This window comes from Poromitra crassiceps, assembly GCF_964638095.1.
Source record: "Poromitra crassiceps genome assembly, chromosome: 15".
In the NCBI taxonomy this organism is placed as follows: Eukaryota; Metazoa; Chordata; class Actinopteri; order Beryciformes; family Melamphaidae; genus Poromitra; species Poromitra crassiceps.
In genome coordinates, this window is record NC_139634.1 from 34755193 (window position 1) to 34780363 (window position 25171).

Consider the following 25171-nt stretch of genomic DNA (forward strand, 5'->3'; position numbering starts at 1 on the left):
TAAAATGTTTTATGCGTCCATCCAGTTTGAAGAGCAGCTGCTACCTGAACTCCACTCATCAATGTGTCATGATGGATAAGAACGTTACATCATCAAAATTATTAAAGGATAAAGCTGTTTTTTTTAATGCACTGCTTACCGTCAACAAATCCTATGAAACAAACCAAATCAGCAATGATTTTGTTTTGCCAATAAGTCTCGATAATGTAGCCGGTGCCCAATGAAGCCATGTCCCAGCAGCCATAAAACTCCATTGAAAACAACAACAGCATATATCATCCTCAGCCGACCAGCCAGCCGACTTTTTCCTCGAACAACACTTTGCGATCTCAGGAAAGTAGTGCTGTAGCAAAAATAGTCCCCGGTGTAATGGGAGAATTTGTTCCCATTTGAATTTGATTTAGTAATAACTCTACGACAGTCTGACTTTTCGTGGTAACAGTTAGCGACGATTACAATTTAAAGCATGTCTTTGTGAGCTGTATTTCAAGGTTTTTAGCTTACAATTGGAGCCAATTACTTCCAGGTTGACAGCCAAAAATGGGAAGTCCGAAAGTAATGGGAGTACTTTGTTTGACAGGAGGAGGCAATGCATTAAAAGCACCAGCCTTATCACTTAAGTTTCATTTTGGCTAATAAGCTAAATGTTATAGCATAGCTCTACTCTTGTGCCAGCCATTATTTTTCAAGTGACAATTGGGGTTTGCTGGGGGGAGGGACATAATTGGCAGATATGTAATTTTGGAGGGGAACTCCAAAATGAGATGCCTTCCAGTCTGAACTTCTCTTCCTCCCATCCCAAAGCTGTTCACTGCCGTCATGTAAAACCCAGTTTAGGTGGTTGTCTGTATTTTTACTTGAACTGAATATAAACATGGTGTGGGATGTGTGTGAGTTTTGTGACTTTGTGGCTTAAAAATGTTACGGCAAATGGATCAGAATATGGATTGGTCCTTTTATTCATTAGCTATAGCAATCAATCAATCAATCAATCAATAGCAATAGCTATTGATTGGATTTTGACAAAAGTTGGGGAAATGATGCATCAGTGAAATCAGCATCAATAACAAAATAAGCATTCCTGAACACTCTCACACTTATTGTATGAGAATTGTTATTCCTGCACAAATGTGGATTTCTTTCTCTTCTGTTTGTCTTTCATCACTTCTGTTCAAACAACTCAGTGGTTCCTGCTGAAACAAGGTGGACGGTCGCGTAGCATGCAGCTCTCTGCAGAGCGCTCCTCCGTGTTCTCCTCAAAGAGCCTTTGTTCCACTGCAGATTCCACTGACCTTGTCGGACACCGGCAGGAAGAGGGAGCGGGCGAGAGACAAAGAAAAAGAGAGGGAGGTGGATAGAGGGACGAAAGAGAGAGAGAGAGAGAGGTGGTGAACAGAGAGAGAGAGAGAGAAACTGAGGGAAAGAGATTTGGGAGATAGAGAAAGACTGACAGAGAGACAGAAGAAAGAGAGAGAGAGAGAGGAAAACAGGGAAAGAGTGATGAGAGATAGAGAAAGAGAGTGACAGAAGAAAGAAAAGGAGGGAGCGAGAGAGAGAGAGAGAAATACTGAGAGGAAAGTGTGAGTTTGAGAGAGTTGCAGTACCAAGACGAGGGTCGCAGGTTCGTATCCACGCGTTACCTCCGGCTTGGTCGGGCCGGGCGTCCATACAGGAACGATTGGCTGTGCCTGAGGGTGGGAAGCCGGATTGGGGGTCTGTGTCCTGGTCGCTGCACTAGCGCCTCCTCTGGTTGGTCGGGGTGCCTGGTCGGGGTGGAAGGGAACTGGTGGGAATAGCGTGCTACGTCTTACCGGTGAAGCTCCCCCTGCCCCGGTGAAAAGAAGCGGCTGGCAACTCCACATGTGTCGGAGGAAGCATGGTGCTAGTCTTGACTCTCCCCAGATCGGCAGAGGGTGGAGCAGCGACCGGGGCAGCCAATAGAGCAGCATGGGGATAAATTGGCCAAGTGTAATTGGGGAGAAAATGGGGGGGGGGGGGGGGGAGAGGTGCAGTGAGACAGAGAGATGGAGGGGGTGAGAAGGAGAGGAACAAGCGCAAACCTTTTAGACCACGGCGCCACTTTTCCGCCCCCCCCCCCACCCGACACCGCTCATACATATCCCCCTAGCCACTATTCCTACCCACCCCTCAAACCCCGAGACTCTAGCACCTTCCTAGCTATGGCCCTTTAACCACTAAACTCACTAAACCTCCATGGCTGAGTGACTGTCCTGACTTGGCCATCTTTGACGGTGTGGTAAAAGAGACTGAGTGAGCGAGGGAGATCGAGGAAAGAGGTGTAGATGAGAGATGAAAAGAGAGAGGAGAGAAGACAGAATAAAACAGACAAATGAGACAGAAAGCTACGGAGACTGAAGGAGAGAGAGGAAAGTATGGGCTAGGCGGGTAGTGATTCTCAATCTTCTTCATGTCAGGGAACCCAAATCTAGTCATTAGAACCATAGACCCTTATTTGATGAGATTAGATTTGATCTTGTTTTAAATCGGAGAATAATGTTATTCTTAGATGTGATTTTGTCCAGAATTCCATGACTATCTGTGTTGTAGTCAGAGGATAACAGAGAAGCTATGATCAGAACTGTTCAAAAGTCATTTTTGTACCTTCTCTAATCGTGTTAACTTCTTGTAAATTAAATAATGCTGAATATTAACAATTCAATTTTCAACACTTCAATTCAAACACTTCAATTTATTATGATATATATTATTTACTCTTCTATTTTCTATCCTAGCCTGGTATCCAGCCCCATATGAAGATTGATTCATATGTGGCTGGATACCAGGCTATGGCCCCGGGGGGGTCCCCGGACCCCACCTTGAGAACCACTGAGCTAGGAAGATAAAGAAACAGAGGGGCAGTGAGAGAGAAAGAGAGAGTGTGTTTGTGCGCCTTTGTGAGTGTACGTGAAAGAGATGTGTGTGTGTGTGTGTGTGCGTGCGCGCGCGTGTGTGCGTGTTTAGTTTGTGTATAGAAAGGAAAGGGAAACGTGTGTGTGTGAGGGAGAGAGAGGGCAGAGAAAGAGTTTCACAATAGGCTTTTGTTGTGTAAGTGGCCATTTTGAGTCTTCCCCTGGTTGTGGATGGCTCCACTTCACTGTCTCCCAGCCGAGTTGTTTGGCCTAGTTTGATAAAGTCTGGACCTGACAGGGTTTTACTCCACCGACCTACCGACCTACTGTACTCTCTATTCATGGTAAACATCAGACCTACTGTACTCTCTATTCATGGTAAACATCAGACCTACTGTACTCTCTATTCATGGTAAACATCAGACCTACTGTACTCTCTATTCATGGTAAACATCAGACCTACTGTACTCTCTATTCATGGCAAACATCAGACCTACTGTACTCTCTATTCATGGTAAACATCAGCACAATTCCTTCAGACACACAGATGGACCGTCCTTACCTTTCAAGGGCAGCAGAGTCCTGTAAAGCACTGGTGCTCAAAGTGGGGTGTGGGAACCCCTGGGGGTCCTTCAGGTGCTTTCAGAAGGTCCCCAGCCTAAAGAGGAGTACCGTAGTTTAATTCAACATGAATCCAAGTCCAAATGGACATGAGATACATGGTGACAGTATGTCCTGTTATAATGATGCTCTACAGCTCTACATGTATGTAGCCTGGTATCCAGCCCCATATGAATCCAGTTGTCATCAGAATCAGAATCACTTTTATTGCCACAATATGCAAGATTACATACGAGGAATTTGTCTTCATATGGGTCTGTGGACCCACGCCCATCCACTGTGTTTATTCAGGACAGATGCTGTCCGGGACACATGATTGGCTGGTCGATGTAGGCGGCGGGACCTTATTAATAATTAATCTAACGTTACCGATAGCGCATTACAGAGCGCTGAAACAACACACCTGTATGTTAATAGCTAGGCTAGCTAGCTGTTAGCACGTTAGTTATGTGCGCCACTGAATGACCAGTTTGATGTAACTGTCAACCAGTTCGAGTCACGCTCTTTCCATAAAGCCCACCAGCTTTGATATCTGTTGGCTAGTTGTTGAGATTTATAACAATACTGTGGCTCGAGAACGTTTTTATTGATGCGGTGAGACTGTCATGGCGGCTGTTTCCGGTAACTGTTTCCGGTATTCCAGCTCTGGACCAGACAAAGAGTTTAACAAAGTGAGAACAGACAAACAGAGAGAACAGCGCCGCTGTCATTGGGCTGCAGTGGAATAAACGGTGGAACAAGGTTTCTTCAGTTCGTATCAATTGAAGTTCTTTGGCGCAGAATCGTCGAAGTAGTTCGATGATTGACACAGACCGCAACCAATCAGATGGGGCTGAAAAAATACATCACAGAATCAGTGGCGATAGCAGAGCGTCGAGACCCTAATGAAGGATTCATTGGGGCTGGTTACCAGGCTAACATGTATGTGCATTGGTCATACCCTGATTTATATTTTGTATTTATTGTATATTTTCTGTTGTATATTGTCTTATTTTTTGTAGCTCATGAAGATTCCCAATAAGTCAATTGCAAAATAGGCACAAGAATGAGAAAAGTCCAAGACATCAGAAAAGTTTAAAGAGCGGACTCAAGACTGAGACCAGACCAGTACTACAGCCTTGTACACAGGAATACCTTCATACTTCATTATAAGACACTAGAAATCTTGCACGCTCCTTTTCTAGAGTCCCTCGCTGCCTCGTGCGTGGCTCATGCTCGCCTGCTCAAATGGGGACATCTTCCTGATATTGAGTTGCAAAATCCACATCTCAAGTTGTCTCAAAGCTTTAAAATGCTTCTCTTTATGCATGCTTTACTCTTGATGTCTCCTCCTTTGTGATTTGTCCTCTTTATGCATGCTTTACTCTTGATGTCTCCTCCTTTGTGATTTGTCCTCTTTATGCATGTTTTACTCTTGATGTCTCCTCCTTTGTGATTTTTCCTCTTTATGCATGCTTTACTCTTGATGTCTCCTCCTTTGTGATTTGTCCTTCTCTTTATGCATGTTTTACTCTTGATGTCTCCTCCTTTGTGATTTGTCCTTCTCTTTATGCATGTTTTACTCTTGATGTCTCCTCCTTTGTGATTTGTCCTTCTCTTTATGCATGTTTTAGTTTTGATGTCTTCTCCTTTGTGATTTGTCCTTCTCTTTATGCAGGTTTTACTCTTGATGTCTCCTCCTTTGTGATTTGTCCTTCTCTTTATGCAGGTTTTACTCTTGATGTCTCCTCCTTTGTGATTTGTCCTTCTCTTTATGCATGTTTTACTCTTGATGTCTCCTCCTTTGTGATTTGTCCTTCTCTTTATGCATGTTTTACTCTTGATGTCTCCTCCTTTGTGATTTGTCCTTCTCTTTATGCATGTTTTACTCTTGATGTCTCCTCCTTTGTGATTTGTCCTTCTCTTTATGCATGTTTTAGTTTTGATGTCTTCTCCTTTGTGATTTGTCCTTCTCTTTATGCATGCTTTACTCTTGATGTATCCTTTGTGATTTGTCCTTCTCTTTATGCATGTTTTACTCTTGATGTCTCCTCCTTTGTGATTTGTCCTTCTCTTTATGCATGTTTTACTCTTGATGTCTACTCCTTTGTGATTTGTCCTCTTTATGCATGTTTTATTCTTGATGTCTCCTCCTTTGTGATTTGTCCTTCTCTTTATGCATGTTTTACTCTTGATGTCTCCTCCTTTGTGATTTGTCCTTCTCTTTATGCATGTTTTACTCTTGATGTCTCCTCCTTTGTGATTTGTCCTTCTCTTTATGCATGTTTTACTCTTGATGTCTCCTTTGTGATTTGTCCTCTTTATTCATGCTTTACTCTTGATGTCTCCTCCTTTGTGATTTGTCCTTCTCTTTATGCATGCTTTACTCTTGATGTCTCCTCCTTTGTGATTTGTCCTTCTCTTTATGCATGGTTTACTCTTGATGTCTCCTCCTTTGTGATTTGTCCTTCTCATTATGCATGTTTTACTCTTGATGTTTCCTCCTTTGTGATTTGTCCTTCTCTTTATGCATGTTTTACTCTTGATGTCTCCTCCTTTGTGATTTGTCCTCTTTATGCATGTTTTACTCTTGATGTTTCCACCTTTGTGATTTGTCCTCTTTATGCATGTTTTACTCTTGATGTCTCCTCCTTTGTGATTTGTCCTTCTCTTTATGCATGTTTTACTCTTGATGTCTCCTCCTTTGTGATTTGTCCTTCTCTTTATGCATGTTTTACTCTTGATGTCTCCTTTGTGATTTGTCCTCTTTATTCATGCTTTACTCTTGATGTCTCCTCCTTTGTGATTTGTCCTTCTCTTTATGCATGCTTTACTCTTGATGTCTCCTCCTTTGTGATTTGTCCTTCTCTTTATGCATGTTTTACTCTTGATGTCTCCTCCTTTGTGATTTGTCCTTCTCATTATGCATGTTTTACTCTTGATGTTTCCTCCTTTGTGATTTGTCCTTCTCTTTATGCATGTTTTACTCTTGATGTCTCCTCCTTTGTGATTTGTCCTCTTTATGCATGTTTTACTCTTGATGTTTCCACCTTTGTGATTTGTCCTCTTTATGCATGTTTTACTCTTGATGTCTCCTCCTTTGTGATTTGTCCTCTTTATGCATGTTTTACTCTTGATGTCTCCTCCTTTGTGATTTGTCCTTCTCTTTATGCATGTTTTACTCTTGATGTCTCCTCCTTTGTGATTTGTCCTTCTCTTTATGCATGCTTTACTCTTGATGTCTCCTCCTTTGTGATTTGTCCTTCTCTTTATGCATGTTTTACTCTTGATGTCTCCTCCTTTGTGATTTGTCCTCTTTATGCATGTTTTACTCTTGATGTCTCCTCCTTTGTGATTTGTCCTTCTCTTTATGCATGTTTTAGTTTTGATGTCTCCTCCTTTGTGATTTGTATAGATTTAATAAGGGGACATCAATAATGGGAAATGGCTTTTACCTGGATTCACCTCATCAGTGTCCCTAATACTTGGCACACTCACTGTAGTGACTGTACTGCAGCCTGCAGAATATTCACTAACTGTTTAGTATATAGAGACTGTACTGCAGAATATTCACTCACTGTATAGTATATAGAGACTGTACTGCAGAATATTCACTCACTGTATAGTATATAGAGACTGTACTGCAGAATATTCACTCACTGTATAGTATATAGAGACTGTACTGCAGAATATTCACTCACTGTTTAGTATATAGAGACTGTACTGCAGAATATTCACTCACTGTATAGTATATAGAGACTGTACTGCAGAATATTCACTCACTGTATAGTATATAGAGACTGTACTGCAGAATATTCACTCACTGTATAGTATATAGAGACTGTACTGCAGAATATTCACTCACTGTATAGTATATAGAGACTGTACTGCAGAATATTCACTCACTGTATAGTATATAGAGACTGTACTGCAGAATATTCACTCACTGTATAGTATATAGAGACTGTACTGCAGAATATTCACTCACTGTATAGTATATAGAGACTGTACTGCAGAATATTCACTCACTGTTTAGTATATAGAGACTACTGCAGAATATTCACTCACTGTATAGTATATAGAGACTGTACTGCAGAATATTCACTCACTGTATAGTATATAGAGACTGTACTGCAGAATATTCACTCACTGTTTAGTATATAGAGACTGTACTGCAGAATATTCACTCACTGTATAGTATATAGAGACTGTACTGCAGAATATTCACTCACTGTATAGTATATAGAGACTGTACTGCAGAATATTCACTCACTGTATAGTATATAGAGACTGTACTGCAGAATATTCACTCACTGTATAGTATATAGAGACTGTACTGCAGAATATTCACTCACTGTATAGTATATAGAGACTGTACTGCAGAATATTCACTCACTGTATAGTATATAGAGACTGTACTGCAGAATATTCACTCACTGTATAGTATATAGAGACTGTACTGCAGAATATTCACTCACTGTATAGTATATAGAGACTGTACTGCAGAATATTCACTCACTGTTTAGTATATAGAGACTGTACTGCAGAATATTCACTCACTGTATAGTATATAGAGACTGTACTGCAGAATATTCACTCACTGTTTAGTATATAGAGACTGTACTGCAGAATATTCACTCACTGTATAGTATATAGAGACTGTACTGCAGAATATTCACTCACTGTATAGTATATAGAGACTGTACTGCAGAATATTCACTCACTGTTTAGTATATAGAGACTGTACTGCAGAATATTCACTCACTGTATAGTATATAGAGACTGTACTGCAGAATATTCACTCACTGTATAGTATATAGAGACTGTACTGCAGAATATTCACTCACTGTTTAGTATATAGAGACTGTACTGCAGAATATTCACTCACTGTATAGTATATAGAGACTGTACTGCAGAATATAGAAAGAAAGAAAGAAAGAAAGAAAGAAAGAAAGAAAGAAAGAAAGAAAGAAAGAAAGAAAGAAAGAAAGAAAGAAAGAAAGAAATGCCTGCAGTGCTAAATACAGGTTACCTTAGATTGGATTAATATAGGGATTTAAGAAATGGCTACAGCTAATCACCTACAGGGCAGTAAAGAAGAGCTTCTCACACACACACACACACACACACCACTTTCTTCTTTCTTGCATTCGTACATAACCCTAGGAATATACCTTAACTTTAATTTGCGCTTGCAAACTCATACATACACACACAGTACAGAGACTCTTGTTATACAGTGAATCACAACACTGACTAATCTGCATTGATCTGAGCGTGCCCACGCCTCCTCTCTGACTCACTCCTCCTGTTGTTATTCATCTGACATCATTCATAAAGCTGATTATTCCACTTAGCATTTCCATCACCGTGTTATATAACTGTACACAATTAATTCATACTTCGCCCACCATAAAAGGGCTTTTTTTTCTTTACTTACTTTAGTCTTTTTGAAAGTTTTAGAGACCATCTGTTCTCAAGTTTGCAAGAACCCCAACAATGCTCATATGCATATGTACACACACACACACACACACACACACACACACACACACACACACACACACACACACACACACACACACACACACACACACACACACACACACACACACACACTTACTGTAGTGCTGGCTGGCAGGTGTTGAGCTGAAGATTCAGCTGGGATGAGAGGGAGTCATGGCAACAGTTGAATATTATGGGCTGGCTTTCCCTTGATGTTGCTCAAGCTAATGAAGCCGTGTAGCACTCTACTCAGTCAGGTCCGTTTGAAGTGTGGAAGAGACTCACGTTGTCATGCTCTACAATTATGCAATTGCGTGTTCCATATTTAATTTGAATGTGTTTACATTCCAGACACCTCACATTACACAGATACAGCAGGGCCCCCAGAGCTTTGATACACCTGCTGCACTTCCTGCCAATTAGGAGTCCACTTCCAAAATGTCTTCTGTTGATGCTGGATGTGAAAGTTTCATAATTTTATCAATCAAGGACTTAAACAACCTACTATTTTCATTAAAAAAAAATATACTGGTATATATTTTTATAATTCTGCAGGTTTCATGTGACGACCCTCCCACTTCTGTCTTGCAGGAGGAGCTTGGTGGGTGGGGTCGTATATTTTATATATTTATTTTGTATATAAATTTAGCTTTGAAAGTCATGGAGAAACTAGGCAGAATTCTCCCCTCTGGCTCCCTGTCAGATTGTGTGGGGGCGTGGTGTACGCATTGAACCTGTGTGTGTTTGAAACACTGTTTGAAAGCGGAGACTAGGGCTCTCTGAATTGGTTTTACTTTAGTAAATAATTTTAATCAGTATTTCTACTTTTTCCAGACTTTTTTCTTGCACAAGTAAATGTACTTCTGCATAAATAAATAATGTGTGTACTTTTGCCATCTCTGCAATTTAGTGTCAGGTGTTAATTTTTTCCAGTAGTGGATTTTTGATGTACATCTATGAGCCTGTGTGTCTAACTACAGCACCTGTTGGCTTTAATGTATTTCATTCATCTCTTTTAGAAATGTGCTTGACTGACATGTCGAAAATGTGTTTTCATCAGCAAGTAGAAGTTGAAGTTAGAATAGAGATTGTGGGGATTGTGATTGCAGTGCAAACCATCATCTGAAAGGCAGGCATGGGTGATGAACAGGTGTCTCTTTGTTGGTGTGTTATCTCTTGTTCTACTGTTGTTGCCCTCTCTTTTAGAAAATGGAAACGTGGTAGTATATACTGACCCCTGCTGGTCATCATTATGTTGTAACTTGTTACTCGTCTCAGCCTCTGTTGGCCGATGTGTAGGAGTAACAGGGTCACATTAGTGCCACAGGGAGACTGCCCAATGACCCGAAAAGTCACAGATTTGATAGATTCTATTAACAAATTAAACAAGGTATTTTTAGGCTTTTTTTTTTTATTTGATTTAAGAAAATTATATAAAGAAATGGAAAAAAAAATCTTTATTTATACAAGGACTGAGGGACTTTTCCAGGAGAGGAGTCCCAAACACTGTACCTGGAAGCTGACCAGTACAACCACATTCTGATCTGTTGGCAACTGAGCAGCTCCACTGGAGCGGTTGGGGTGAAGGGCTTTGCTCAAGGGCACCTCAGTGGTGGTAATGAGGGAGGGACAAGCGCTGCTTTTTCACTTTCTCCAGATGTATCTTGCCGGTCCCAGGGATTGAAGCAACAACCTTCCGGTCACAAGCTCGCTTCTCTAACATTTAGGCCACCACTGCTCAAATTAATAATGTGATGAATAATAGACGATTTTCACTGAATTGTGTTGCTAGGGAAGAGTTTGGTTGGAACCTAGCCTATGTCCTGTCAGTTATTGTACTAGTAGCAAACACTGCAACAGGAAGTTAGCTGGGGGGAATTTAGAATGTTTATGTTGTCGAGTTGAAACTGTCTATTATAGTCTGTGTTGTTTGCTGTTTGTGTGCAGGATCGGAGTGCTGTGTGCGTACGCTGCCAACCAGAACCTGAGTTCTCAGGTGAAGAACATACGGAGACTGGTCAACAGCAACATGAGGGACATGCACACCTTCGCTAACGACACACCCGTGGTACGGCACATTACATATTGGTTTATTGGTTTATTGGTTTATGGAGATCTTTTTTGTGTGTGTATATTTTAGCATTTTCTTAATTTCCTATGTATGTATGGAAAACGTATCTCGAAATTGTGTTCTACAAGTTATTTGTTCATCTATGTATTCCAAACAAACTGTTGTTGCTGCTGCCAGACATGTGTTTCTTTGAAAATGTCATGGATTTAATGATCTTACTACTATAATTGGAGAGCTGTCTGTCTAGAGTTACACCGTTGCTCCACTTGCCTCCAAAATTTTCCAAAACATTTTTCAGGGGTCTGGAATGAATCTGTTGCCAAAAATAAATAAATGAAAAAATCCACCCACGGGGGGGCACTACAGTGATATTTTACATTTTTAGGCCTTCACCCTCACAGAGCCATTGTGACATCATCACCATCCCTTCCCTGCTTCCCACTAACATTGTGACATCACATTTGTGTGTCTATGACAAGACATATTTGTGAAATCACTCCACTCTTCTGTGCTCTGTTTGTTTTCAGCAAATTGATTACCTAGTAACCCAATATGCCACGGCCAAGAACAAAGTCATCTATGACCTAGATAGTAAGTACACCTTCTCCCGTGTCTCTGATAGTAAATGATGTGGACAGAAATGACTCACTGATGCATGAATTATGCTTATGATCTGAATTCACTGTGTCCATTTCCCTCCACTTGTTCCCACAACACACTTGTGACAGAACTAGGTCTGGATAGCTGCAGATACAACCCCCCCCATGCATTCAAGCTGCTTCTGCCCTGCGTTAGTCTTGCTGACAAATCTTTCTTGAATGCTCGACAGCAAAAACAGCATTACCATAATAGGCTGTTCTGTAACACAGAATTAATTATATCTCTATCAAATGTGCCTTGTAACTTAGAGATGGAGAAAAAGTGCAGTAGTAGTTTGCAAAAATGTAATAAAAAGAGGGAATTCTACATAGTATTACTTGTTGTTTTTTCCTACTGTTTTTCTATCTCTTACTGTTTGTTTGTCTGTCGCTTTGATGCCGTGTCCTCCACAGATATAGGTCCATTACTGGGCGGAAGGATACGCGAGCAGTTGGATAAGGAGGTGCATCCCGCCCTGGACAGTGCGCTCGATATGGCTGGAGGTACTTCCACTCAGTTGTTACTTCTTCTGTCATTTGGCATACTGTACACCTCCATGCTGTTAGTACTGCAGGCTGGAAGTTAGTGAGTCCAGTCTATATCACTGCAAAAAATAAAAAACGCGTCTTAACAAGTTGAGTGACATCTCACTACTATAATACGGTAGGCGGGCGCTTGGCGCGCCGGCGCCACAGTGCGCGGTGCCACACAATTGGTCAAGTGGCATACGCTGGAAAAGAGTGCTAGAACTATTTTTAGTTAAGTTGATGTCCCCCCCCCCCCCCCCCCTTTAAAAAGAAAAATAAGATTTCAAGATTCAAAACACTTGTTAAGATGGATGTTTTTTGCAGTGGAAGATACAAATACTGTAGATTAGAGATTGGCTCTAATTATAGTGGAGCATTAAAAGCTGTGAATTGTGGTTAATTGAAGTTCTAGGAGCTCTGCAGAAATCTTAAATTTTTTCCAATCTTTCTTTCTTATGCTTTGTGGTAAAGTGAAAATCGAGCGGGCCCTGAAAGGTAACAGTAAACTAGACAATGACCTGTGACTCCTTGACCCCTTTACCTTGTTGACACTGGTGTTTTTCCTGTGATTGGTTGCCTTGTGGTTTTCCTTATCAGAGCCCTGAGTGCCATTTTACTGTAATGAACAGGCAACATTAAACCTGCACTAGGCAATTTTGCACTTTGGCGGCCCCAAGTATTTGCACTTTGGCGGCCTCACGTGGCAATGAGAGATAACCATTTGAATTTTTGAATGTTTGAAGGACTTCACTACCCAGAAATCATGTAACGTCACATCAGTAAAGAGCGCACTCCTTGGCCTAAATTTCTTCTTCTTCTAGTGTCTAGTGGAGGTAGTGAAGATAATCTTTTCGCTTGCTGCTCTTTAGGATACAGATTTCAATTTGGTTTGTTTGTTCTGTATCGCCACTTCCTGTGCGTCAAAAAGTGAGCATACCTGACACACCAGATATTAATTCGGGCAAATAAGACAAATGTGTGGCGTGTCACTGAAGGGGATGAGACCTTGTTTGTTGCAGCCTCAACTTGGTGTTTAAATCGATAAGACAGCTGGTTTATTATTATCATTTTTTAATTATCATTATTATTATTTTTTTTTACATTTTTACACAAAAGCTTGTCTCGTGCAGTTTTAAGTTTATGGCATCACCAGATCTTGACAAAATCCCAACACTGAAATCAGGCTGCACCCGGACGTCATCCCTCCTTCTGCTCCAAGTGTGTTACCCCTACTGTAAAGTGAGCCTAGCATGTGTGTGTGTGTGTGTGTGTGTGTGTGTGTGTGTGTGTGCGTGCGTGGGGGCGTGCGTGCGTGCGTGCGTGCGTGCGCGTGTGTGTGTGTGACCTGTCCCACATCAGTATTTCCTACACGATTTCAGTGTGGACCATGAAAGTTTGATTTGGTTGTTTGTTGTGTTACAACAAGCTGGTGGGCTGTAAACAGTTGACCACATACTGTAGGATTTAGAAACCTTTAGCACAATACTAGATGAGACAGAGGTCTCTGTAGCTCAGATCTCTCATATCATATACTGTATTGTTGATAAGTGGTGTGTGTGTGTGTGTGTGTGTGTGTGTGTGTGTGTGTGTGTGTGTGTGTGTGTGTGTGTGTGTGAGAGATATGAGTGAATGCGTGACTGACTGACAGCAGTTATGACTGTGTTTCGTAGCTATGACAGTTATGACAATTACATTTGTGTTCTTACTGTTTGTGTAGTATCATATCCATCACAGTAAGTCTTTGTTGTTGTTGTTTTTTTACAAGAATAAGCCAATTACAATTTACTGACTTTCCTCTTCCTCTTGTATATACCGAATAATCCAATGTCCCCACGACACAACCTCTCATGACTAATTACATCAGTACTTAATGATTTATGTAAAATATTCACCATTGTGTATCGGCCATTTTGCAACCAGAGCTTTGCAGTCTGAGGCTCATGGCAAAAATATCCATCATAACAAGTCATTTACATTGCATTCAACCTTAAAATCTCATTGTTTCTTGAAATAAGTTTATGAATCTACTCATGAGGTAAGTTTACTTGTTTTCAATGTAGTCTGAAGGTATTTCACTCCAGTGGTATCAACGGTAACACTTCATAATACTGTAACACAAAAAATGGGTAGTTACTGAGGAACGAGTAAGGAACGAACCATTAGTTCATGAATAGTTAAGGAATAGTCACTTAAGAACTGACCATTAGTTACCATGTTAACGAACCAGTAAGTAATGATTACTTCCCTAAAAAAAACTTTTTTTCATTTGTTTTCATTCACTAGTTCATTAATAGTTAATCGGTAGTTCCTTAAAGATCCTTAATGGTAGTTACTTAAGAACTGACCATTAGTTCCCATGGTAGTTACTTAAGAACTGACCATTAGTTACCATGTTAACGAACCAGTAAGTAATGATTACTTCCTTAAATTTTTTTTTATATTTCACTAGTTGTTAAGTAATGGTAAAGTAAGCAGGAAGTAATGGTGTATTCCTTAGTAACTACTCAGTAAGATGTACTGCTTTACTTGAGGGGGCACAAACATGTTAAGTAATGGTAAAGTAAGCAGGAGGTAATGGTGCATTCCTTACTAACAACTCGGTAAGATGTACTGCTTTACTTGAGGGGGCACAAACATGGGAACTAATGGTAAAGTAAGCAGTAATGGTGTATCCCTTAGTAACAACTCAGGAAGATGTACTGCTTTACTTGAGGGGTCACACACATGTTAAGTAATGGTAAAGTAAGCAGGAAGTAATGGTGTATTCCTATAGTATATACCGAGTTGTTAGTAAGGAATGCACCATTACTTCCTGCTTACTTTACCATTACTTAACATGTGTGTGACCCCTCAAGTAAAGCAGTACATCTTCCTGAGTTGTTACTAAGGGATACACCATTACTTCCTGCTTACGGTACTTTACCATTAGTTCCCATGTTTGTGCCCCCTCAAGTAAAGCAGTACATCTTACTGAGTAGTTACTAAGGAATACACCATTACTTCCTGCTTACTTTACCATTACTTAACAACTAGTAAAATATTGAAAAAAAATGAAGGAAGTAATCATTACTTACTGGTTCGTTAACATGGTAACTAATGGTCAGTTCTTAAGTAACTACCATGGGAACTAATGGTCAGTTCTTAAGTAACTACCATTAAGGATCTTTAAGGAACTACCGATTAACTATTAATGAACTAGTGAATGAAAACAAATGAAAAAAAAAATTTTTTAGGGAAGTAATCATTACTTACTGGTTCGTTAACATGGTAACTAATGGTCAGTTCTTAAGTAACTACCATTAAGGAACTACCTATCAACTAATCATTAACTAATCATTAACTATTCATGAACTAATGGTTCGTTCCTTACTCGTTCCTCAGTAACTACCCATTTTTTGTGTTACAGCATTATGAAGTGTTACCGTATCAACAGTCACTTGATTCAAGAAGCTGATCTGCAAGAAAATGTTTTTTCAGGAGATTAAATTACCTGTTAATATGGGTATTTTCTCCTTCATGGCCTGGTTATCTTCTCCTAACAGCAGTCCCGTCCGCATCCTCCTCTACCTCATCTGTGCTTTCTTGCAGCCATGCGTGAAACCAAGGAGGCTCTGGAGAACGTCAGCGTGTCTCTGGACGTCCTGCAGGACGGAACGGGGAAACTCAACTTCAACCTGAGCCTGGTGCGGGTCAGTATGAACCGCACGCTCAACGACCCGGGCTGCCACAACGAGGGCTCCGACGCCACCTCCGCCCAGCTGTGCCGTAACATCCGCCAGTCTCTGGGCCAGCTGCAGATCAGCGCCAACTTCACACGGGTACAGAACCTCGCAGAAACGCACGTCTCAAAACCATTTGTCAAAATTTGTGTGAACTCTGAAATGTAGATGAGGTGTGGTGGACACAAATAAGTGAAGATTACGTTCCTCCCCCGTGAAAGGATTATGTGTAAATAACACAAACTGGACACGCTATACACATTGTGAACAATAACTGCCAAAAATGAATGAATAAATTAATAAAAGAAAATGAAACATTAAACCCATTAAATATACTATGATATATTACATTTGATGGGAAGAGCCACAGGGACTGGTGTTTTTGGTAACAAGTAGACAAAGGTAATTTTTTTTTTTTTTTTTTACAGATGATGAAAGTGCAGAGTGAAATGACGTCTCATACTTTGAAATCTGAAAACAATTGAAGAAGATATGCTTATTTGAATGTTCGTACTTTGAATGTTGTTGTGAAAACAATACTGCCCCATCTGGCAGAGTCAGGTTAATACCGCCCCCATCTGGCAGAGTCAGGTTATAAATGCAACATTCAGAGAAAATCAGCTGAAAGTTGGTGAACTAGCTTGGTTTGCCCTAAACAAGCTTAGTTTGCTAACAAATTATAAGTACATGTATTTAATGATCCTAAAACTGTTTGTTATGAGTGCGTCCTTCAACTCATGTAATATGAAAAAACGCCCCCCCAAAGAAAAGATCTTAACTTATGCATTTTCAGACCGTGTCACTTTGGTTCTACTCTATAAAGAAAGACATTTTCTGCAGTAGTCCTTGATGAAGGATAGGATTCATGCAGGAAGGTGAGGTGACCATGCAGAAGAGCTCCCAATGTCAACCGAATCGGTCATTTGATTGATCATCATTGATTGACCATCCATCACTCTGTGTATTGATCAGTGTGTTATTGTCTGTATTGTGTTTCAGCTTCCCAAGGTGACTGCTCAGCTGGAGAGTATGAACAATGTGCTGAAGCTGGACCTGAGCAGCATGGTCCAGAGGGTGAGTCAGGCTCTGCACCTGAGCTGGAGCTGCTGTCACGTCACCTCCTGCATTCAAGGAAAAATCCACCCGTGGATCCTTTTCTCTCTCTCTCTCTCTCTCTCTCTCTCTCTCTCTCTTTTTTTTTACATTGAGCAATACATGTACAGTATATAATAAACAAATATGTCTGCAGTGATATAACTAAAAAGTACAGGACTTATTTCCATCATTGCTGTTGTACCAAGAGTCCATGTGGAGACAGGCATCTGCTCAAAGTGCATTACAGCATTACGCTGTTAGTCCCCATCAATCTGTGATGGTCAATAAATTCAAGATTCAACTTGAATAGCCACAGTAAGTAATCAGATTACAAGTGAGGAATTTGAGTTAATGCAAGTATGCAGCCCAGTGGTCACATCAAGTAGAAGACAAGGCAATACAGAAAAACAATCACAAATTAAAAAGTGCAAAAATATAAAGTACGGTACTTTAAAGTGGTACGTGATGGGGGGGGGGGGGGGGGGGGGTTATAGGATAATATCCGTGGGAGGGGACAACTTCCAAATGATGGTTGCTTACTGGCCAAAATACAGTAAATAAGTGGTAGAGTAGAGCAGACTTTCCAGCCTTGGCCAAAATTGAGGTTAATTCCCCACCCTTATTCTATTCTATTCTATTCTATTCTCCTCCCTCTTCTCCTGTCACAGGGCTACTCCTCTCTGAATGACACCCCACACATGGTGGCTGAACAGACCAGAGGCATTGTGGAGGGTAAGATGTGTTTTACATTGAACCTGTGTTTTCCTGAAGGCAAACATAATCTAATAATAACTCATGTTATATTAATACACTGTTGGATGACAGTATGAATAACTGGCATGTATCACTCTTGTTGCCCTTTGCTGTTGACATCCATCCCCACTCGTCCACCTCCTCACTCACTCTTCCTCTTTCTCTCTCTCTGACTGTCTGTCCTTTCTCTCTCTGTCATGTGGATTTGAGTAAGAGTTTGAGTTAAGTGGGTTTTCAATTCAAAGCTGCACTAGGCAAGATTTCTGTGTAAAACTCTCATCTGTCTTACCAGACTAAATCACAAAGTGGATTTTAATACCTTTGGTATTTTAATACCTTTGGTATTAAAATCACAATGGAGGGGAAAAACATCCTGGTTGGAGTCGAGTCGATTTTTTTTATCATCCCCAATGGGGCAATTCAGTTCATAGCAAGCAGTTGCAATACTCCCTACTCCAACACTCCATTACCACATATATTACAAAAACACAGACAATATCACACAATATCAATGTATACCAACAAAAAGCTGTTGTTGTGTTTCTATGCCATAATGTACATATATTGAACAATGTTAAATCACAGTCCTGCCCCTCCGTTCCATCCATCAAATATACTGTAACTGCATGTCTCTCACTGTCTCACCCCCCCATTGGTTTAGACTTCAGAATGATCCCACTTCACGTTATGTCCTGCCCCAACATCCTATTTCAACAGAAAATACATCCAATTTAAGCAAACAAGAAGCTCTCAAAATGCCATTAAATAAAATCAATAAAGATTTCATTGTGAAGTGAATGTGACTTTAAGTGATCACAGACCGGTGTTTAGTGAACCTTATGCAGCTTACTGGTGATTTCTGGCTAATGAAATTGTAGTTTTTCAGATCGTTACTTTTTTTTGCATGAAATGTTTCATTGAAAGAATAGTCAAAATCCAAAGTCTCTCTCTCTCTCTCTCTCTCTCTCTCTCTCTCTGTCTCTCTCTCTCTCTCTCTCTCTCTTTCTCTCTCTCTCGCTCTCTCTCTTTCTCTCTCACTCCTCTCTCTCTCTCTCTCTCTCTCTCTCTCTCTCTCTCTCTTTCTCTCTCGCTCTCTCTCTTTCTCTCTCACTCTCTCTCTCTCTCTCTCGCTCTCTCTCTCTCTCTCTCTCTCTCTCTCGCTCTCTCTCTTTCTCTCTCTCTCTCTCTCTCTCGCTCTCTCTCTCTCTCTCTCTTTCTCTCTCACTCTCTCTCTCTCTCTCTCTCTCTCTCTCTCAGGTGTTCGGGGTTTGGTGGACGGCGTCGGCAGTAACATCAGCAGCTTCTCCAAGGCGTTCCCGGTGCAGAGCTCCCTGGCCAACTTCACTATCTTCATCAGTCATACCCACTCCAAGATCGAGGACTACTACCCAGAAATTGACCAGATGGACTTCTACAGGTAAACCCACGTCCTACTACAGTACCGTACTACTACTACTACTACTACTACTACTTTACTGACTGCAAGAAAACTGTGTTCATTTTCTTACTGAAACCCGAAACTTGCCAGGGTCATTTATCTGTTGAGAGAGTTTCATGACCTTTGGGCTCCTGAAACCTCTTAACAAAAAGCATTTTGTCATTTTCAAAATTACATGTGCATCAATGAAGAAATTAGATCATGCAAATAATGTGATCATGTGTGACATACTATAATGTGAGTATTGTCAACACACCAAGTCTAACTTGTATCGTTATTGTTCACAATTTGGGAGAGATGTGTGACCTTTCCTTTTATACTACAGTCTGACTCAGGTTACTCTTCTCTTATGAGCTCAAATTAAAGTGTACAATATAGGAGTGCAAGTGCTATAGAGGGAAAAAGAAGAGCCATATTAGTGGCTGGGGATTGCATTTATACAGTGTTTTAGTTAGCCAATGTTTTTGCTGGGTCTCATTAACATAATGGTCCCACCTCAGAAATGCCATTTTAGGTAAAGGAGAACAGCCACAAAGGTAAGTGAATGAGTGAGCAGGTAGGACACTTCCTACAGGATGCACGGCTTCTGACAGACATGTTGGCGGTAGGCGAGGATCAGACCTGTTGCCCTTCTCATATTGACTTCCTTGTTGCCGCTGACTGTTTGGCTCCGCCCCCTCCTGACAGGTGGATCGGGTGTATCGCTCTGTGTTGCATGCTGGTCCTGGTCCTGGCCTTCAACTTCCTGGGTCTGCTGTGCGGCACCTTGGGATATGACAAGCACGCCTCGCCCACCACCCGCGGCTGCATCTCCAACACCGGGGGGACGCTGCTCATGGCGTGAGTCCACCATCCACATCACATGGCACGCTGTCAGCTTCTAAATATAAAACTGATGAACTGTTAAATTAAAGTTTAATTTTACATTTTTAAACTCACTAGATTGAAAGCAAACCAAATCGACACCTGTCTAGTACTATTACTGTAGCAACAGCATGACTACTACTTCTACTATGTCACTTTTTACATGACCTATAAAAGACCTCTAAACTTTTTATATTTTGCTCTACTACTTGTATTAGTTTGTGCTGTGTTGTGTTAGTTAATGTGACCAATGTAGGTTATCCACCAAGTTAAATTACTTAGATGTGCTAGCTTACTTCTGATTACCAGACTGCTATTCCACCACCTTCTCCTCTACTTACCACAAGTACTGCTACAACTCCTACTACTGCTGCTACTCTACTCTTTCACATTACATTTTACATTTACTGTAGGCATTTAGCTGACACTTTGACCACAGCTCCAATCATAGCAACAGTAGACCGTCCACACCACTGCTACTCCTGCTATTACAGCTCCAACTTAGCATCCATCTCTTCCTCCCCACAGCGGCGCTGGATTTAGCTTCATCTTCTCCTGGGTGCTGATGGGACTGGTGACCGCCATCTTTCTAGCTGGAGGAAATGCAGAGAAGCTGGTTTGTGAGCCCTTCCACACCAAACAGCTCTTCCAGGCAAGTCATGGAGTTAGAGATGCTGCCGTTTAAGACCCGTTTAAGTCACGCATAGCCTATAAGGCTACTAGCTGAGGAGGAATGCACTCAACATTCACTGCAAAAATACATCTCAGCAAGTCATTTAGTTTCAGCTGCAACATGTTGGTGCTTTTTCATGTTTGATGTTAGCCATTACATCCACCCCCAAGAGAGCTTTTTTTTTGGTCTATAATATTCATAAACCCAACCCCCCAAATGAGCACTTCTCCAAGACAGCGTTCCTCCTCTGTGCTATTTATATTTTTCTTTTCTTTTCTTTTTTGTGTGTGCCAATGGGATAAATAAGTCGGATTATTTCCAGTGCAGTTTCACTTGACTTTACCTCACACACAGGTATCAATATATTGAAACAAGGCACATACTGTAGTGTAACACTTCCTCAGTATCAAGAAAAATGTTCTTGATTCAACAAATATCTTGATTTCTCTGTTCATTTGCATTGGAAACAAGTGAAATATCTTTCTATCTCTTTTCACTTATTTTAAGAAAAATAGGACTCAACTTTCTTTCCCCCTTATATGAAAAACTATGAGGACACAGACATACAGTATAGGCTACAGGGGAAACCGAAGCATGCGTAACACACTATTTGAGTCTTTGGATTGTTCTTGTCTTGTCCTTTCCTTTGAATTCTTTAATTCTGCTCTCCACTGTCGAGTTTATTCAGTTCGCTGATTGATGATATAACTCACGTGTTTTGTGGCTCGGCAGGTTCTGGACACGCCACACCTGGTCAACCGAGACTGGAGGAACTTCATCCCTGGATACATGTACAACGACTCGGAGCTGGAGCTGACTGTAGAGAGCCTGTACAGGTAAAACTGATTTAGGTGTTTAGATGATGCTCTCACCTACTGCTACTGTAGCTATTAGGAGCTGTGCCATGCTGCTTCTCCTCACTGCCAACTCTACATTTTACACTTACTTATCTCAGTGGACTTCTCTTACAGTGATCACTTTGGGATGGATCAAATTGATCACTAAGCAGATGATCATTATAACAGTTTTTCTTTTCTTTTTCTTTATATCAAATGCAGATTACCATCTAATCAATCTGGGAACCCAGAGTCTATTTCGGCGTGTAAATAGACTGGGACAGCCGTACCTTTTTTTGAGGCTTCCTGTACAGCGCAGATCTTCCGCCCGGGACTTCCACTTCCGCACAGCGGTGCCTTTTAAAAACATACATTGCGTCGCTTTTATTTTGAATGCTAAACGTCAAAATTCTTATATATTCACTAGCTCACTTCACTTCACTCTTATATTCGCCGGTACAACAACAGAGCGGCACTGCACGGAGGCGGAAGACCTGGGGCAGAAGATTCGTGCTGTACAGGAAGCCTAAATTTTTTTTACGGCTGTCCCAGAGTCTATTTACGTCCCGAAATAGACTCTGGGTTCCCAGATTGCCCTCTAATTGACGTGTATATTTATTACATGAATACAGTCAATATAAAGTAATGAAATGGACATCTTCACTATTTACAGACTTATTGACTTTCAAAATGCACACAGTAAGTTAGCCTAGGCCTGCAGCTGTTTCAAACACAGCGGTCAGACAGAGACGCCGCAACCTCTCCATATACAGACAGACATGCCCCAAATATCGCTGCTGTATCTCGTTGGCTCATTTTTGGCAGTTTGTAAGTAAAAAATATATACGGTATATTATTTTGTCTGAGAAGAAATGATATGATATGAGACGACCCAAAATGATCACTGTAAGCGGACTCCTGATTACTAAGTGAATTATTCAAACACATTTATATTTGAGGGTTTTCTTTCCAAAACACTATTATATATCCATTTTGGACAAAATGTTCTACCTGCAATTCCTCAGGGAATATCATTCTCTGCTCAAAAGATTTGCTATTTGATAAGCACATGTCTTAAGATAATGTGCATGCCAGCAGTCAATATGGGAGAGTGGGTGTCATGTTTTTTCATCAAATTTTGGAATGAAAATATTAATTTCCTGTAAAAGAAAAGAGGAAAGGAAGGAAGGAAAAGAATGAAAGGAAGAAAGAAAGAACAAAACTGGAAGAATTTAGCAGCAGGAGAAGTGATCTGTTACTGAACCTGCCAACTTTTGTTGTTTTGTTTTGGTGGAGGCATGGGGTTCAGGTCAGGCTAATATAGTAATATTTTATTTCCATGGATGGAGATGCAAATGAGAGAGAATGTTATTAACTTTGCGTAGCTAATTAGCATTATTTATCGATGCCGCCTGATGAAATCACAGAGAAAGAGACAGAAGGGAAAAGGACCACCCTTTTTCATGGTCTTTCATCATCTCCCTCCAGTAAGAGGTTGCATGGCCTCCATAGCTGGGATGGCAACGCCTCCGCTATTATATTCCCTAATAGAGTCACATTGCTTTAGCAAGTCCTGCCCTCTTAAAAAGCAAGCAGTGACAATGATGTATACATTACAGTAGTCTACATGGTGTGCAGTAGGAGTTTACTGTAAGTGCTATTATTTATTAAGCGGTGCAGCAGCTTCTATAAGTGACTGTGTGTTTGAGCACAGAATGTGCACACGAGATGTGTGTGGACGAGATTTAGCCTAGGCTCCTCCCCTCCAGTTTGTACAAGGAAGTGAGAGTGGAGACAGAAGGTGCCGCGGCTCCAAGGCGGTGAAACACGCGCACACATGCACGCACACACGATGCACACACGTGCCCCTCCAACATGCGCAAAACTGCACCACTTACTTTAACACCTGGGTGTGATGTTTTTTTTACATATTAGGAAATATTCCAGTCTTTCATATCAGTGAACATGTTGAGTGTTTCATGTGTTACCAATTGTCTTCACTTGGTGGCAGCAGACATTTTCACTGCCAATCACAAGATGACATCTCTCTCTCTCTCTCCTCTCTCTCTCTCCTCTCTCTCTCTCTCCTCTCTCTCTCTCTCTCTCTCTCTCTCACTCTCTCTCTCTCTCTCTCTCTCTCTCTCTCTCTCTCTCTCTCTCTCACTCTCTCTCTCTCTCTCTCTCTCTCTCTCTCTCTCTCTCTCACTCTCTCTCTCTCTCGCTCTGTGGGTGTGTGACTTTATCAGTGACTGCAAAGAAAACAAAGGCATCTACACGGCCATGCGCCTGGACAAGGTCTTCAACATCTCCTCTTTCCTCAACACTACAGTGGTCAGTAAAGTGGACACACACCATCATTGAATTGTTCCTTCGCCTGATAGTGGAATGTAACTAACTGCTACATGATTTTAACAAGACTATTCAATTCACCTGGCATGAAAATTCTTACTCCAAAATGCTGTAAATTAATTTTGGAAAGTCACTCTCAAAGTCCATTATTCAATTATGTTTAAATATATAGAGGGTTCAGGATATGAAGATCAAGGGCATAAGTTACCACCATGTTGTTTAAATGGTACAAATTGGTTTGGGTTTTGTGTTAGTAATAATCTTGTAGCAGTTAGAATAGAATAGAATAGAAAACTTTAATGTCCATGAGGCAATTTGTTTTGCAGCATATAAACAATTACAGCTCAGAATAATATCACATGGTAAATGTGAAATCACCTGCCAAAACAAAGAGGCCGCTGCCAGACGATAGCATTAGCATGCCCTTACCTCAGCTCATGCCTGAGACATTACACTGTTTTCTTGACCCCAAACCAGCCATATCTATCTACCAAAGGCATGTAGTCCTAGCCTGCCAGTTGGCACGGTTACCTTGGCAAGTCTTAGCGAGCAGCTGATACTGTATGTCCCAAACTGAATATTTTACTGTGTTTTATCACAGTGGTCATTAGTCTTCATTTCACTCCTGCAGACTTTCCCAAATTAGTTATAAACCTTTTAAACGTTGTGTTACCCTATAGGCCTACCTGACCAAATTATTTGTCCTGAAAAAAAAACATAGTGCGTAAAACTCACTGTCGGTAATATTGACGTTATTATACAAAATATTAAGATATTTGATGAAATGATTTTGAAATACTGACCGCTGAACATCTGGTAATCGTCTTGTCTTCCCAAATGGATTCGTAGCATTTTGTTATGAAATTTGAATGTGGTGTGCAGCTTTCTTGCAGAAAAGACAGATTTCTTGGATCTTTGTTCCATTGATTTCATCCTAATGGATTTTCACAGCAAGTTTTAAGATTTGAAGACTCAATATCAGATAAACCACCATGTCATCTTTATGGTCAACTTTTTTTTTTTTTTTTATCTCTCCCCCTTTATAATGGTGTTGTTGTTGTGAAATTGCATATTGCTATTCAGGACATCCTTTGTGGAAATAAGAACAGCCAGCTTATGTCTTACAGTATGATTATGGCCCTCTGAACAGGCAAAAAATGGAGAACCAATTAACTATTATTAGAAAGTTTCTATATGGTTATTGACATACAAATGTAACCATTATATAAATT

The 25171-nt window shown here is 40.7% G+C and overlaps 1 protein-coding gene across 1 annotated transcript in view; it reads left to right on the forward strand.

Annotated features, from left to right (window-relative positions):
• The window catches only part of prom1a (prominin 1a), a gene marked incomplete at both ends in the record, with an annotated part of 149535 nt that overhangs the window by 108886 nt on the left and 15478 nt on the right, over positions 1-25171 (forward strand). Inside the window, 12 exons of the mRNA XM_083651560.1 lie at positions 10923-11043; positions 11574-11637; positions 12099-12188; positions 12684-12707; positions 15801-16030; positions 16931-17005; positions 17695-17758; positions 19037-19196; positions 19905-20057; positions 20610-20733; positions 21487-21590; positions 23837-23921. Of these exons, the coding sequence (XP_083507686.1) occupies positions 10923-11043; positions 11574-11637; positions 12099-12188; positions 12684-12707; positions 15801-16030; positions 16931-17005; positions 17695-17758; positions 19037-19196; positions 19905-20057; positions 20610-20733; positions 21487-21590; positions 23837-23921 (1294 nt within the window). The remainder of the gene's footprint in view (positions 1-10922; positions 11044-11573; positions 11638-12098; positions 12189-12683; positions 12708-15800; positions 16031-16930; positions 17006-17694; positions 17759-19036; positions 19197-19904; positions 20058-20609; positions 20734-21486; positions 21591-23836; positions 23922-25171) is intronic.